Source organism: Neovison vison, chromosome 10, assembly GCF_020171115.1.
Source record: "Neovison vison isolate M4711 chromosome 10, ASM_NN_V1, whole genome shotgun sequence".
In the NCBI taxonomy this organism is placed as follows: Eukaryota; Metazoa; Chordata; class Mammalia; order Carnivora; family Mustelidae; genus Neogale; species Neogale vison.
Genome location: NC_058100.1, coordinates 71,096,559 through 71,112,057, shown reverse-complemented (window position 1 = coordinate 71,112,057; position 15,499 = coordinate 71,096,559). Strand labels below are relative to the sequence as shown.

Here is a 15,499-nt window from a genome sequence, read left to right as displayed (position 1 = left end):
ACGCGCACGGGGTCCCAGCTCTCGGCTTGCAGCTGCCAAGGGGAGCCCGGCGAGTCCGTGGGCTGGGGTCCGCGTGGCGGGGGTGTGGAGCTGCGTCCCCGTGTGGGCGGGCCTGAGCCTCTGGTTCCCGAGAGTCCATTCAGAACCCCACCTGCAGCCAGAGCTGGGCCGAAGCCAGAACTCCGTCCCCCGCCACGATGAACCAGTCAGTCACTCGGCTTCCGGGGCCAGTGCCGGGCCTTCAGACCCCGGTGGCGTCCCTCCTTCCCTGCTCCCCTGCTGCTGTCGGTGCTCCTGGCTTTCTGGGAGAGGCTGTCCGCTTATCATTCTGCCCAGTCCCAGTCCTCTCCCCACTTGACCCCAACCTCCTGAGCTGCTCACCCTCCCCTCCGCGCCCACAGCTGCTCCCTGAGAGCCTTGTGGGCCCTGTTTACCCAAATCCGGGGCCATCTTGACCCAGTTTTGCAGCAAGCCCCGCCTCCCCCCTGCTCCGCCCCTCCTCAGCCTCCCTTCCCCCCGGAAAACGGAGCAGGCCCCTACAGCACCCCCGTCCCCATGCCCTCTTGTCCTGCCTCTGTAGGAAGAAGGAGCCACAGGGTTCACCAAGATCTGGGAGCAGGGATCCCAGGGCTCGGGGTCGCGAGCCTGACTTGTTTACTCTGAACTTCACCAGCCCTTTCTTGGGGCCCAGGGCTTCCTCCTAGAGGCACTTTACTAGTCAGAAATGACTCGCCTGGAGAGGTAGCTCCCACCGGAGTCTGAGGAAAGAAGGCAGGTAGAATTTGGCAAAGGGAGCAAAAGGATTTGAAGGTAGTCTTCCAGCTCTGGGGAATAGGAAACGTGCCCCCTGCTTAAGGAGGTCGAAGCTGGGGCCAGGGTCTGCCTGTGGGTTCCTGGCTGCAGAGGCTGCCCCTGGCCCGGGAGGCTGGAAGGGGCCTGTCACTCATACGGAGTTGGGGGGCTGGGCAGGACGGGGCAGGTGTCGGGGTTGACCTGCCTTCCCCCGTCCTGAATCCCCTGATGAGGGGTGAGATTGGAGATTAGAGAGGATGAGCTGGTGACCGGCAAGCGGCCTCCTGCCATTGCGCCTGGTGCCTAATAGGACCTAAAGAACTTGGGAAATTTGGGCAGGGAGTGGACTGTGCGTACATATGTAAATCCTCGTGCTTGGGGCCCTTCAAGGTGCCAAAAGCCCGGATGAGTTCTGGGAGCACCCTGGCCAAGCCTACTCTGTAGTACTAGAGAATTCATTTCCCAAAAGGAAGAAAGAAAAGGTGCCAGGCGTCATGCCAGATGCTTTATATATCTTGTCCCATTTAATGACTGTAGTCCTCCGGGAGAGAGGGTTTGTTCCCGTTTTACAGATGAGGAAACTGAGAGGCTCATAACCGCGTCCAGTCTGGTCGGAGGGAGGTGACTCTCCCCGCTAAGTGCACGTGCTCTCTGCTCTGCACTCCCAGCTGAGGGGCGAGGCTAGGTGGGTTGCATCAGGGGCTGGGAGCTGGTCTAAAGCCTGCCCTAAGGGGGTGGGAGAATGTCCGCCCTGCCTCTGAGCATCCTAGCTCAAATACACCGCCCACTGCTGTGCCAACCTGCCCCCCCATTCCAAGCCTGGGACCCCTAAGCAACAAATGCCACATTGTTCCCCCAGCTGGCCCAGGCTGGAGGGACAGTGGCTCTTTCCCAAGGCCCTGCTGGGCTGCTGACTGATCTTGCAAGCCATTCACGTTGGCAGGCCTGGGAGGCGCAGTGGTGGCAGGGCCTCGGAGACACCATCCCCCCGCTTCAGCTCTGAGCTGGCCAACCAGAAGCGGGGAGAGGCAGGGGTATGGGGGTGCCCTCTATGGAAAAGGCCTCCACAAACAGGATGCTGAGGCGCCCCCTCCTCCCCTTCCCTCAGGCTTCCATCCTCAGGCCTCTCCCAGTGCCAGACTTCACCTCAGTTCACCCTGTCCCCCCCCATCCCATAGGAAGCTCCTGGAGTGGCTAGGACTGGGGGTGGGACTGGGGCAGAGAGGGAGGTGGGGGTGTGGGGGAGATGGCCCCGGTAACCTCAGTGGCGTAAGCCTGGCCCCCTCTCCAGCCTGCCCCCCACCCACCCATCTCAAGTTTCTCCAGACAAAGCTGAGGGCTTCAGTCACTGTGGCAACAGGTCTGCTGAGAAATGGGTGGGTGTCATTCTCCAGCACAAAGAGTGTGCACATGGCAGCCTCATCACTTAGCAACGGCCTCCCTCTCTCTTGGCGTCACCCGTCCTGGGGGTGGGTGCCAGGAAGAGAGAACAAGGCCATTAAGATCCCCAAGAGAGGGGGGAAGGAGGCTTGGGTCCGGGCTGGGCTGAGGCCAAGGGGTGTGGGTGGGGTGGACAGAGAAGAATGGGGCCCAGTGCCCTCAGCAACCACTGTCCCTCATCATGCTGGGTCCCTGGGACCCTTCCGAGGCCCCCTGCAGAGGTTCTAGGTAGATCTGGCAGGCAGAAGTTGCTGGTGCGACCCAGAGCGGCGCTTTGCACTGGGAAGGGTGGTTCTGACGGAAGCTGGGCTCAGAAGGTAGAAGGCAGGGAGTGATTAGGCCAAGGTGCCCCTTCTGGTTGACCTTGGGCCTGCTTCTCTGGGCCCAGACAGGGTTAAGGGGGCGTTTGGAAGGGCCCCAGAGGGGGAACCCGGCAGAAGCGGGATACCCGGGGCCGGACGGGCAGGAGGACCTGGAGGGCCTCTGGGGGCACAGGATGGAGCTCTGGCTGCCAGGAAGGGGGTGCGATGGGGGCGGGGTTGGGGCAGACGGGGAACAAGCAGCTGGGCCGTCTGCAGGCGAAACAGTCTGTTCTAAGAAACTGAATAAGAGCAGCTCTCAGAGTCAGAGGCTGGACCCCCTGGGCTCAGGGAAGGAGGGCTGCGGGGTTCTCTAAAATGGGGACTTGGTGGAGAGCCAGGAGCAGAGAGCAGGGCTTCAGAAGAGACAAGTTTGCAGCCTTTTGACTTCCCAAGGATGCTCGGGTTTGTGTCAGGATGAAGACTTGGTCTTCACTTCCCAAGCCCTCCTTCCACTCTGCCCCTCAAAAGCCATAAAGCTGTAGGGCTGGGGAGGATATCAGCCACAGGCCAGACAAAGGGGCCAGGTCAAAGGGGCCAGGAGGAATCCCCCTAGGGTCCCACCTGTCCTGGAGAAGGGCCAGGTGCCTCTGGGCACTGTCAGGGTGTGGCACAAGAAACTCCAGTGGGCACAGGGATAGTTCTACCTAGTTTATTGTTTGTGAAGGAGGGCCTGCTATAGGGGGGGACCTACCAAGGGAGGTGGGGACAGCACAACCCAGGATAGGTCAAAGGAGGAAGAGGAGGGAGAGAGAAATCCTCTGGAAGTGGGGGGGTGAGGGGCGGTTGACAGGAGGGAGAGGAGGTGTCCAAGACTAGGGAGATCTGGTCCAGAGAAGACCCAGGTAGGCCTGGCCCCCAAAGGTCCTGTATTCTAGGATGGATGAGTGTCAGGGAGACACTACTTAGAGAGGGCCTAACTAAAGTCTAGCAGATTCCACGACAGAGAAAGGTGAAGTTCTAGCTCCCAGCTGGTGGGGGACTAAGAGTTTCTAGGCAGTTCTAAGGACCCGGAAGCATCACCACCCACCCGCTGCGAGCGGGTTTGGAACAGGGTTTGGAAGCCCCCAGAGAGTGACAGGGAAGATCCTGCTGGGGGAGGGGGCTTTGCCATACCTGAAACCGAACCCCAGCAAGAGGAACGAAGTCCACCTCTAGTCGGCAAGACGGCCGAGAAGCAAGACCTCTGGGGACAGAAACACCAGACCCAGGCTGTGGGGGGGGGCACCCTCCCCGCCCCTCCGTGCCCCTGCTCCCATCCTCCCCCCAGCTGGAGCCTGGCCTCAGCAAGGTGTGCCCAGGGGCAGGAGCGGGGGCGACTCCCTGGGCTTGTGGAAGTAGATGGAGGAAGGCATCTCGGTCTTGAGCTTGCTGTCCGAGCCGCCGGCGGCTGAGGCCTCCGGGCCGTCGCAGTGCCCGCAGCAGCAGCAGCAGCAGCCCAGGAAGGCCCGGCCCAGCGGCCTGCAGAGGCACAGCAGGAGCACGGGCGTGATGGCTCCCTTGAAGAAGGTGGAGAACTGGTTGATGAGGCCCAGGAGGTCCAGGGTCTGGCGCGTCAGCTCCGTGGACAGGTAGGCCACCACGATGTTGCAGACGTTCTCGGGGAGCGTGCAGAGGGCGTAGACCACCGTCAGGCCCACCAAGGTACTGCTGAGCTGGCTCTCGCACTGCTCGTGTTTGCCGGCCCGGCACTCGGGCTTCCTCCCCGGAGGGCCCCGCACCCGCCACGTCACCAGCTGGCAGGTGACGGTGAAGAGGATGGGCAGGCAGAAGTAGCAGCCGAAGTACCACCACATGCGGGCGTTCTGGTAGGTCATCACCAGCGAGTAGAGCGACTCGGGCAGGCTGGCCGACGGCTTCATGATGCACGAGTCCAGCGTGCCCGCGGTGGCGGAGGGCTCCTGTGACAGCTGCCACAGCAGGAGCTCGGGCACGGCCAGGATCATGGAGCCCACCCAGATGACGGCCAGCTTGGCCACGATGGACTGGCACCGCTCGATGGGCCTCACCTTGGGCAGGGTGCTGGTGGCTACGTGGAAGCGGTCGATGCCCAGGGCGCAGAGGCTGAAGGTGGTGACTCCCAGCGAGGTGACCTGGGGGCAAAGGCGTGGAGGAGAAGAGCACGTGGTCAAACCCAGGGGGCCCCGGGGGTGGGGAGCCGTGCCTGGGCTCCAGCCTAGACGGGGAGCTGAGTGGTGAGTGTAGAAATGATAGGAATGATATTTAGTGAGCATTTCTCACGCGTTAGGCAACAGGCATTTCACACCCGTCACCCGATCCTTGCAGCCAACCATCCCACACGGGAAGAAACTAGCAGAGGCAAGACGAGTGACCCTGTCAATGGCAGAGTTGAGGTCCACGTGCAGACTGGCCCGACCCTTTCCAGCCTGCTTCTTTGCCTCTTGGGCCAGGGAACAGATGGCCTGGGTCCCACAGACCCTTATGCTCTCTGAGACCTTGGAAAATCATCTCTACTGAAGCATCCAGACAAAGACATAGAAGTTCTGGGTCTTTGCAGGCCCTTCCATTCCCACATCCCATTATGTGCATCAGGTGAAAGGTTTTCGACACATGGCTGAGATACACGCACACGCACACGCACACACATTCACGTACAGACTCACTCTCCCCATCCTACCCAGAAAAGCCCAGGGCCTGGCTGTAAGGGGAAGCAGCCTCCCTCCAAAACAGCCTGTGCCCACCCTCCCCAATGCTATTCATTGAGCACTGAGGAAAATCACCCTGGAAGCCAAAAGAAAGAGGCCAGAGCAGCAGGGGAAGAAAGTGCCAGAGAGAAGAGAGGAAGAGGAGAACCCTCCCAGGCTGCTGGGTGGTACTTGACCACACTCAGGGATTGTGCTCAGATCCCCCCTTCTGTCCAAATTCTTCCCTCTTCTGGCTCATTAACATTGCCACTGAGTGATCTTTGTGAGAACCCGTGCCCCTCCCATTGCAGGGAACCCCAGGCCCGAGGAGGAGCAGACTTTGGGGCTTGGACAAAACCAAAAAACCCAAATTCCAAGTTGCCTTCTCCTGCTCCCTCCTGGGGACCATCCTCCGATCCTCCCTATAAAAGGGTTCCAGAACAGATTATTTTAACTCCTACTCCATCACTTGGCCTAACCGGAGGGTCTATCAGCTCATGATATCTCCATCCTCGAGGAGGATGGAGGCCACAGCCTGGGTATTAGGAATGCTGAGACCCACAGTCAGGCAGGGCCAGGCTTCCATGCAGACAAGAGTTCCCATCCATCTACCCTCCCCCTCTCCTGGCCAAACCCAACACTTACTGAATTATGTTAATTCTAAGGACTTTGTAACTAGTACCCACTCAATCCTTCAAGAATTCATTCAGGTAGTTTTAATTATTATTACCCCCAACTTACAGAGGGCAAAACTGAGGTATAGGTCCCTTACCTGAGTCATTCAGCTACAGAGGGCCAAACCCCAAGTCCTGACCTAGTCCTTGTATCCAACCTCTCACAGGGCCCCTGCGCTCGGCACCCTCCGTGCTCACTAAGAGGCCAAGGATAGCCCCAGTGGCAGATCTTCTCTGAGGTTTGAGTACCTTTGGGTCCCAGGTAGGTGGTCTCCCTGGGCTGGGAAGGACACAAAGGGCTACACCGACTGCTGAGCCTCAGGCCGTCCAAATATGAAATCATTGCTAAATGCACAGGGAACTGGGGACAGAGTAGGGAATAGGGCCCAGACACCTGATCCTGGTTCCTTCTCTGCCCCGGCAAGTCACCCACGTCCCAAAGTACCGTCCACTCTCAGGAAGAGCAGAAGCCTTCACGGGGAGGCCAATCACTAAAAGGCCGTTTGCCTATTTTGTGCCCCTGGACAGACACAGTGGCCTGCCTCGCTGGGTCTTGCCTAAACGCACATAGATTGGTATATTTTTGTAAGTTTTTGATTAAGCTGTCTGTATGGTCACATCTCCATCATCACCCATGCACCTGTCTTAAGGTGGAAGTCCCCAAAGGTGAGGATGATGGTTTACTTTGGAACTGTGGAAGGAACCTGCCAGAGGGGCCATCTGGTCTACCCCGTGGTTGGGAGCTAAGCAAACAAGACGGGAGATGTGCCCTGCCCAGGGATACCCAGTGTGTCGGAGACAGAGCTGATATGAACCCCCTGCCCCCGGACTCCAGCACCCTTTCAGAGAGCAACGACCATCATAGTAGAGAAGAGACTTTCTTTCTGGCTTTTGCATTCATGGGGATTGGACACTGACTTGATTTTGGGGGGATTGCAGGAAACTGGGATCTCCCTTCACTCGTCACTTGCAGAAGCAGGATATTCAGAAGTAAAGAAGGGCAGGGCAGCGGCAGTGGCAAAGAGGGAGGAAAAGGAGACAAACGGCGGACAGAGCGATTTCCTGGGTGGACAAATGAAGGGGGGTTAAGGCGGGGGAGGGGACAGCTCAGAGGAAAGAGAAATGGGAGAGATGCTCCTTGAGGCTGCTCCGGAAGCAAGAGCCCAGGCTGGGTCTGAACCCCAGGGCTCCTGCTCAACGCCCTGCTCCCCTCAGCTGGCCACGGTTACTTGAGAGCTACCAGGAGCCAACGCAGCATCTGTCTCCTTGCCCAAACCGGAGGAGAAACGAGATAGAGCTCCAGGCCCCTGGGCTCCTGCGCACCCACAGAGCCCACTTCCGCCAGCCCCTGGCCAAGCTCCAGCAGGACGCACACTCACCTCCATGAAGGGCACGGCCCTGCAAGAGGCGTCACCCAGCAACCTCTGCTTGGTAAGCTCATTGAAGATGACCACAGGGAGGCAGAAAAAGAGGACCAGAAAATCCCAGAGGGCCACGCTGGCCAGGATGGAGTTCCAGGCACTCTTCAGGTAGTAGCTGTGCCACACGACGCACATGACCGACAGGTTTCCCACGATGCCCACGGCGAACACCACCAGGGCCAGGAGCATGATGGCGTACGCCCCGTAGGAGCTCTCGGTTACCGGGTACAGGGGGTTCTGAATCTGCAGCCTCTGGCCAGGCATCCCTGTCAGATTGGCCCGGGGCTCCTGGCCGCTGCCTGCCGTGCCCCCATCCTTGTCTGGGTCGGGGCTGGTGGCCACCAAGGGCTTGGTGGGCTGCAGGCCAGCGGGGTGCATGGGCCGGGGGTACTCGGCCCACTCCTCAGGCACATATTGCTGAACCCCCTTGGCCTCATCGTCCTCTGTGCCTCTCTTGGACCGGTTCTGTGGCTCCAGGGCCTTGGCACCCCCGGAGACCCTGATCAGCCCCGCGGCCAGTACCACGGCGAGAGAGATGGCCAGCGACCATAGCTGCCGCATGGCCAGAGGTGCAGGAGGCAGCTGCCCCCCGAGGAGCAGGTGAGGGCGCCGGACCCAAGTGCGGGGCTGACTGAGGAGAGAGAGAGAGAGACAGACAGCTGGCCTCTTGGTCCGCCTCCTGTCAGGCGTCTGGCATCACCAGCCTGCTCCAGTAGACTCCAGCGGCTCCCTCCCACCCCGCCGGCCACGGGCTGGGCAGGGCCCTCTGCTGGGCATACGGCACTCTTGGCTGCCCTCGCATGTCTCACCCTCCAGGACACTCCTCCTCCTCCTCCACCTCCTCCTCCTCATCCTACTCCTCGGAGCCCCACAGGGTAGCAGCAGATCAGACCTTCGGAGCCCCTGGAGGCCACCTGCTCCTGCCACGGAAGCCAGAGAGGGAACGTAGCTGGCCTAGGGTCCCACGGTGCGCAGAGACCCAGCCGGGACCGAAATACAAGCCGGGACTGAAACAACGGGCCTCCAGCCTTGGCCTCAGGACACACTTCTCAGGCAGCTCCTTCCACTTGAAACCTGCCGATGACACTCGCTGTCCTTGATCCTAGCCCCCCACAGACTTCCCATTAATGCTCACAACTGCTCGACTGTGCAAATACTACCATTGCCATTTCTCAGGCTTGCAGAGGTCAGTGACTTAGAACACAGCTTACCTGCGCTGGACCCCGGCCAGGACCCCCAGGTCCGATTCCAGAGCTTGTAACTCAACAGGCACTGGTCCACCTGCCTCTTCAGCACATGAACTCCTCTTGGAAAGCAGCAAAATCAAAACTTTAAAACCACATTCTGGGGCGCTTGGGTAGTTCAGTTGTTAAGCATCTGCCTTCAACTCAGGTCATGATCCCGGGGTCCTGGGATTGAGCCCCAAGTCGGGATCCCTGCTCAGTGGAGGCCCTGCTTCTCCCTCTCCCACCTGCCCTGCTTGTGTTCCCTCTCTCTGTATGTCTCTCTCTGTCAAATAAATAAATAAAAATCTTAAAAAAAAAAATAAAACCACTTTTTGATCCAGGCACGCAATGGATGGACATTCACAATAACCAATATTTACTGAGCACCTGCTATGCCCAGACAGTCAGAAAACAGAAGTATAAAAGACCTCTGCCACCAGGCAGCTTTCTCTCTGAAGGGGAAAGGAACATGTCAATAAATAATTATAATTCAGTGTAATAGATGTTGTGAAAGGCAAAGGACAAGTCGCTGAGGGAACCCACAGGAGCCTGGAGGGATCTGGAAGGCCTCCCAGACGAGCAGGCATTTGAATGGTGCCTGAGATGTGACTGAGTCTGCCACACAGATGATGGGGAAGGCAGTGCTCTGGGCGGAGGATATAGCAGGGCGATGGCTCAGCGATGCGACAGGGGCAATGCACCTGAGCACAAGCAGGAATGTCAAGGAGACAGGGATGCAGGGGACTGTGGGAGAGAGCCTGGGAGCTTGGGGAGCCTGGACAGGTCAGAACAGCAGGTTCCGGGAAGGACTGTGTCTGCCAGGCCGGGGGATTTCCATTTAGCCCAAAGGCCGTGGAGAGTGCTGCAGGCTGCTGAGCAGACGGACAGTGACTTCAGTGGGTTATTTCCAGGGCTCCCTGATGGCCACCTGGGGTCATGGCAGGTAGCCGGGGGCTGGAGGGTGGGGGATGCCGGAGGACGGGAGGCAGGGGCACCCTTGCGGGAGGCAGCAATCTGGAGGGTGGCAAAGAACAGAGCACAGGAAAGCTGCCAGTGTTGGAGGCTCTGGCTGATCCCTGGGCGTGAGGTGGACCTGGAGACACTCATCTGTGCGGGGGAGAACGTGGTGTGATGGTGGGAGAAAACCTCGGCTTTGTGCTCGTGGAACTGCAAGGGCCACAGTCATTTGGGTCAAGATCTAGGCTAGAGCTGGATGTGGAATAGGAGGGTGGAGGCATGGGTCAGGGGGCCAGAGAGAGTGAGCACACTGAGGGGAGGGTGCGGGCTGAGGCCTGAGGGCCCCCTCACCCACAGGCAGCCTGAGGAAGGGGCGCAGGAAGAAAATGGACAAAAAACAAGGAGAGGGCAGGCTGCGGTGCCCCATGCCTCCCAGCCAGAGCAAGACAAGAGCTGCTACACCTCTGGGGCCTGAGCTGCAGGTCACTTGAGCTCTCAGCAGACGTAACCAGGGCCTCCCAGGAGCAGAGCATCTTGGAAGGGACTTTCCTGGAAGACTTCCTGACCAGCAAAGCCTCCACACCCACAGGGGCCCCGACCTGCTGCGTGAAAATAGGAATCACAAGAAAAAAAATGAAGAGGTGGAGGAGAAGAAAAGAGAAATACTGACATACACTCAGACAAGGTCAGGGAAGCATCTTCAGCCTTTTCAACACTTGTCTTTCTGGCTTCCTGCTGGTCATCCTTTTCGTGGGGACAAGAGGCCCAGGTGGCCACAGGACTGACCTTGTCTGGGGTTCAGAAGTCAGGTCAGCCAAGGACTCCGCTGTCCCCTTTGTTGCCAGCAGCCCCCTGGCAGCCCCTCGCCCCCCAGCAGAGCAGAGCAGCCAGGACTCAAGGTCACATCCTGGGGAAGGGTGGAGGAGGGGCTGGAGGAGATGCGCCGGCCAGCCCTCATCTCCAGCATCATGGGGTCCCCCCTTGGAATTGTGCTTTCTCAGATCCCACTGGAGAACTGACCTCTGGACCTGCCCCCGAGTGGGCCAGCTCCTTCCAAATGCCCATGACACTTGGGGTATTGTACAAACGACCTTCTGCCTTGTGGTGTGGCTCTTTTGGTAAACAGAGTCACGACCCACATCATTACCACTGTTCACTGAGCACTCACCAAGTGCCGGGCCCTGTACTGAACACTTGATATAATTTTCACACTTAACCTTGATATTAGTACCCTGGGCTCAGAGAGGTAAAGTCACTTGCCCAGGGGCACACAGCTTGCGAACACCAGCTGGAATCCAGATGCAGGTTTGTCCAACTCCGAAGCTAAAACCCTCAACCACTCCTTTGTGTAGCCTTACAGAATTTTTATCCAGGAGGAGACCCTAAAGATGATGTTCACCAGCCCTGTCACTTTTCAGAAGTGGAAACTGAAATCCAAAGAAGTCAAGGCGAGACTCTGACACCCAGTGCTCTGTGTTAGGCGTGTGCAAACACAGTGTCGCCCGTAGACCAGGACTGCCATGGGGTGAGCCAGGAAAACGTTAGCCCCCGCCTTCTTCTTTATACTTATGGATACGCCCCCATTGCACTGCAGAGTATGCCTGGCACGGAGCAGGTGCTCCAGAAACATCCATTGGCTGAAAGGGCACCCCCTCTGCAGGTCCTGAGCTTCCGGGGTGCAGCTAAGGCTGTTGGAACGTCAGAGGCCACTAGGTGGAACCAGATGTTCAGTGATGGAAGTTAAGTGCATCCTGTCTCCCCTCCTACCCACCCCACCCTGCCCAAGACCTGGTCCTGTCTCTCCCCTCCTTCCCACCCCTCCCTGCCCAAGACCTGTCCTCAGACTCTCTGCAGCTGTCTGAGGGGGCAGTCTGGAGATGTGACAGGGTGGGTTCCCAGGGGCCGATAGCCTGGGGTGGAGGGTCCGGGGGAGGGGGTGGAGGTGGGGGTTCACTTATCCCCTACCTACCATTTCACGCCACCTTGAGGGCCCCCAGCACAAGTCCCCCAGAGGTGCTCTCCTATCCCTGCCAGTTTCTGCTTTGGGGAGTCCTCTCCCTGGGCCAGCTGCGAGTGCCTCCCGCATTCGGCAAGCACACCAAGCAGAACGCAGAGGCTTCCCTAGCCCTTGGGAAAGTCTCTCTCCTGGATCTCAGGAATTCCCCATTCCTCTCCCTGGGAATTTCCCCAGAGATGGCAGAACAGGTAGTGAGGTGGGACAGGGTGGAAGAGAGCCTGGGACTGTCCCCTGGCACTGAGCAAGGTGAGGGTGTCTGGACCGTGGTGGCAGTGCCTTCTGGAATCATCGGAGCTAGCGTTTCGTGGAGCAGGCTCTGCGCATGCGCTTTCCGGTGGAGTGCACACGCTGAAACTAGCCTGTCCGGATGTAACTGCTCAATGGCTGTGCCCTGACTGGGTGTGTGTGTGTATGTGAGAGAGAGAGAGAGAGAGAGAGGAAAAGAGAGACTTTGGCCAAGCACTTAACCTCTCTGTGCCTCAGTTTCTCCGTCTGTAACTTGGGGGTAACAGCAGGCTTGCTGTGGAGGTGAAATGAGCTCAGGTAGGTAAATCACTAGCACAACATCTGGCACACAGTAAGCAAAGCGCTCACAGCCGTGACAGCTCACTGAATTCCCGCAGCAACCTTCTGAAGCAGGGGCTCTTATCCTCAAGTCACAGATTGGGAAACTGAAGCCCAGAGAGGCAGGAGAGGAATGCAGAGCCAGGTTTCCCCCTGCTAGGCTCTCAGCCTGAACAGGGACGGCAGCCGGCACCAGACAAGGGCAGGGACGAGGGGAAGTGTACACACCTCTGACCGCATTGGATCCCCCCCAGGCCAGCTCTCCATACTCTGGGCTCCCAGGCCCAATAGGCACTGGAGTCCCGCTCTGGAGGACAGGCAAAGGGCCCCAAATGGGACAGCGCGTTTCTAAAAGTGAAGGCATCTGACAGCTGGTTCCAACTCTGCTGCTAGCCTGCCTGTAACCTCAGTAATCACTCATTCATTTATTTAACACATACTTACTGAGCATCTACTATGTGCCTGACATCATCTTAGATACTCAGGAAACTGGACAATACAGGCATGACCGCTGCCCCCTCAGATTCCCATTCACGTGAAGGAAAGGAGGCAGCCACTGAAGAAACTAACCACCACACAGCATGCCGACGAAGTGTGGGGACACGGACGGTAAGAGGATGGTGCCCTGGGGTCGCGGAACTTCTCTGTCCTCCCGATTTCTCCATGAAAGGTAAGGAGCATCATCTCGGCCCGGAAGTCTCCTGAGGATGCTATTGCGATGAAATGTGGGCGTTTGTGAAGGCATTTGCCAAAGGAAAGACAGCCACGGTACTGTATGGCAGGGGTTCACCAACGTCTGGAAACTTAGTGGAAATGCATATTCTCAGGCCCCTCCCCGACCCGCTCCATCAGAAGCTCTGGAGGCAGGCGCAGGGACCCACGTTTCAGCAGACTCTGCGGAGGACTGCAATGCGTGCTGCCCTTGAGAAGCCGCGTGTAAGGAATTCCAGTGGCGGTGGGTGGGAGTGTCTCTGCAGACCCCTCTGGGCTGTGCTGGTGGAGGGGGCAGAGGGAAGAAACTGGCCCTGGGAGCTCCCAGAACACCGACTCACGGAGCTCTGGTACCTTCGCGTCAGTTTCCTCAGTCCTTGGCATTGTGGATGCTTGATATATGTGTTTAAGAAAAAAAAAGAGAGAGAGAGAGAGAGAGAACAAATAAATGGTAAGTAGAGTCATAAAACGACTCACCAAATCTTACTTGTTTTGTGATACCCAAGTCCCCTCACTGGGGAGGAAACCCCTGGTTTTCTCAACAAAAGGAAGACTTACCACAGTCAAGGTAGTCAGCGGGAAGACGTCCATACTGGGGCGTCTCTCATGAGAGCTCTTGCCCAGGCGTGGCCACACCCCTAAGCACCCCACCCCCGTCCAGAAGGCCATGTTCCAGACACATCTCCCCGTTCCCCAGCCCTCTGCAGTACAGCTGAACCAAAGCGGGAATGTTCAGACTTGGGGAAAGGTTCGGGTTGCCTCATCGATCTAAGCATAGCTCGTTACAAGGAATCTGGCAGTGCGGCCAACAAGGTGTCATTCTACCTTCCAGATGCCTGAGCACCTCCACTGTGGTTCCCAGCAAGCAGCCAGCACCAGGAGCTCAGTATAGGTACTACTCGCCTCCAGGGGTGACCAGAGTCCTCTCTTGCCCATCTAGACTACCCTCTGGGTTAAGGTTCTCCCATCAGGATGCTTTAAAGATCACCCTAACTTTCAGGACCCAACTGATGGGCTCCATCAGCACAAAATCCCAGATTTTTACCTTCTGTAGGAAGGGAGTGGGTCATGCTGGATGTGTTTAACAAATGTTTATTGAAAGCCTACTATGTGCCAGACACATAATTAATGTTCAAAAGCATTTGTCACTGATGAGCAACAAGCCATTCTTTGAAACCCTTTCTGGACAGAGAGGTCACTACCATTTGAGGCAGCCCATTCCCATTTTAGATGCTATAAACATGTGGAAGTTGTTCCTGTATTAGAAATGTGACTCCAGGAAGACCCACCCATTGGTTCTGGATCTGTTCCCTGGAGGAGACAGAAAACACACACACACACATCATCTAGTGTGAGATACTCAGCGGACCCAAAATCAATTCCATAAGGAGTAGGACTGGCCCCAGCGACGGGCAGAGGTGTGTGTAGGACACCAGCAGGACAAGAGCGGGGCCAACAGCAGGTCTTCAGTGAGTCAAAGAAGGCTTCCTAGAGAGAAGTCTCCCAGGGGATTTCTTCTGGAGCAGAGTCTGGATGGAAGGGAGGGAGCTGGTTTGGCAGAAAGGAGGTGGGGCAAAATTTCCTGGCAGGGAGGTGGGGAGGAAGGTTTGATTCCAGGCAGATCCAGCCTGTTGGGTGAAGCAGAGTGTCACCCAGCCCGAGGAGCGAGCCTGGCCCCCGAGTCACAACAGCAGGCAGGTGAAGAGCTGGGCAGCAGCGGGGTGAGGCTGAGGGCGTCTGGGAAACGCACGGAGGGCTGTCCTCTGTCCTCTCCCGTCTGGTCCTTTCCGGGTGCTCTCTAGCACGAGGCCACCTAAGTCCCTGACATACTGGGCTGTTCCCTAGGACACCTCTACTGGATTCTCGCCCCCAGGAGCAGGTTGGAGGGCTCTCTGGAGCTGGGACCTGGCTGGGATAAATCCGAGGGAGAGCCAAGCCCCAGGCTGTGACTCTCAGAGGTGTGGCTGCAGCCATGGGGACCTGGGGAAAGCCACTGAAGTTTCTGTTTAAGCGGTGACAGCCTGGGAGATGAAGCAAGTTCCAGACACAGTGTTGTTCCAGGGTCCTGCCCCCACACCACCCCCCACGGCCTCCCTGAGCTCCCCGCCCCCACAGCCCCTTGCCCTCAGGTGCTGGTGCTGGCGGCCATCTCTCCTCCCCAGCCCGCACCGCACAGCCTTGGGGCAGCCGGGCCAGGACAAGCAGATTATTCATTGCCAGGTGCCCTGGCCATGTCCTTTCTGCTTTCTTGCCCTGATGTCCTGACTTGAGCTGCCAGCGGGGGCTCAGCACAAAAGAATGCAGTGCGGAGCCAAGGAGGAGGGGTTAACCCTTGCCTGGGCGGCATTCAGGGTGCAGGTAGGGTCGGGCTTGTGGGAACAGACAGCTGAACTTCTACTTTGTCTTTCTTTTTCTTTTCTTTCTTTTTTTTGTAAAGTAGGCTCCAAGCCCAATGCGGGGCTCAAACTTACCACCCCGAGATCACACGCTCTCCCAGCTGAGCCAGCCAGACGCCCCTGAACTTCTCTGCTCTTGAGTCCTTCTGAGCCCAAGAGCGGCACCGTCTTGCTCTCTTTCTCTGGAGTTGGTGGAACGTCCTAGACACAGCACGAAGTTAGATTCACACAGACCACTCTTTCCGTAGTTCCTGCCAGTAGCCTGGGGCAAGTCACTTAACCTCCCTGACCCTCAGG

General features: G+C 57.9%; 1 protein-coding gene across 1 annotated transcript; it reads right to left on the bottom strand.

The window, feature by feature from the left end:
• Positions 1-1,294: 1,294 nt before the first annotated feature.
• GPR37L1 (G protein-coupled receptor 37 like 1) lies at positions 1,295-8,041 on the bottom strand. The gene is made up of 2 exons (XM_044266330.1): positions 7,290-8,041; positions 1,295-4,684 (listed from the first exon to the last, which is right to left on the bottom strand). The coding sequence occupies exons 1-2, from the start codon at positions 7,890-7,892 to the stop codon at positions 3,875-3,877; spliced, it is 1,413 nt and encodes a 470-aa protein (XP_044122265.1). The 5' UTR covers positions 7,893-8,041; the 3' UTR covers positions 1,295-3,874.
• Between the last annotated feature and the right edge of the window lie 7,458 nt (positions 8,042-15,499).

Excerpts from the sequence above, each read along its gene's own strand:
- GPR37L1 (XM_044266330.1), bottom strand. The coding sequence starts at position 7,892 with ATGCGGCAGCTATGGTCGCTGGCCATCTCTCTCGCCGTGGTACTGGCC. Across the intron at positions 4,685-7,289 it reads GGGCCGTGCCCTTCATGGAG|GTCACCTCGCTGGGAGTCAC; the intron begins GTGAGTGTGCGT and ends CTTTGCCCCCAG.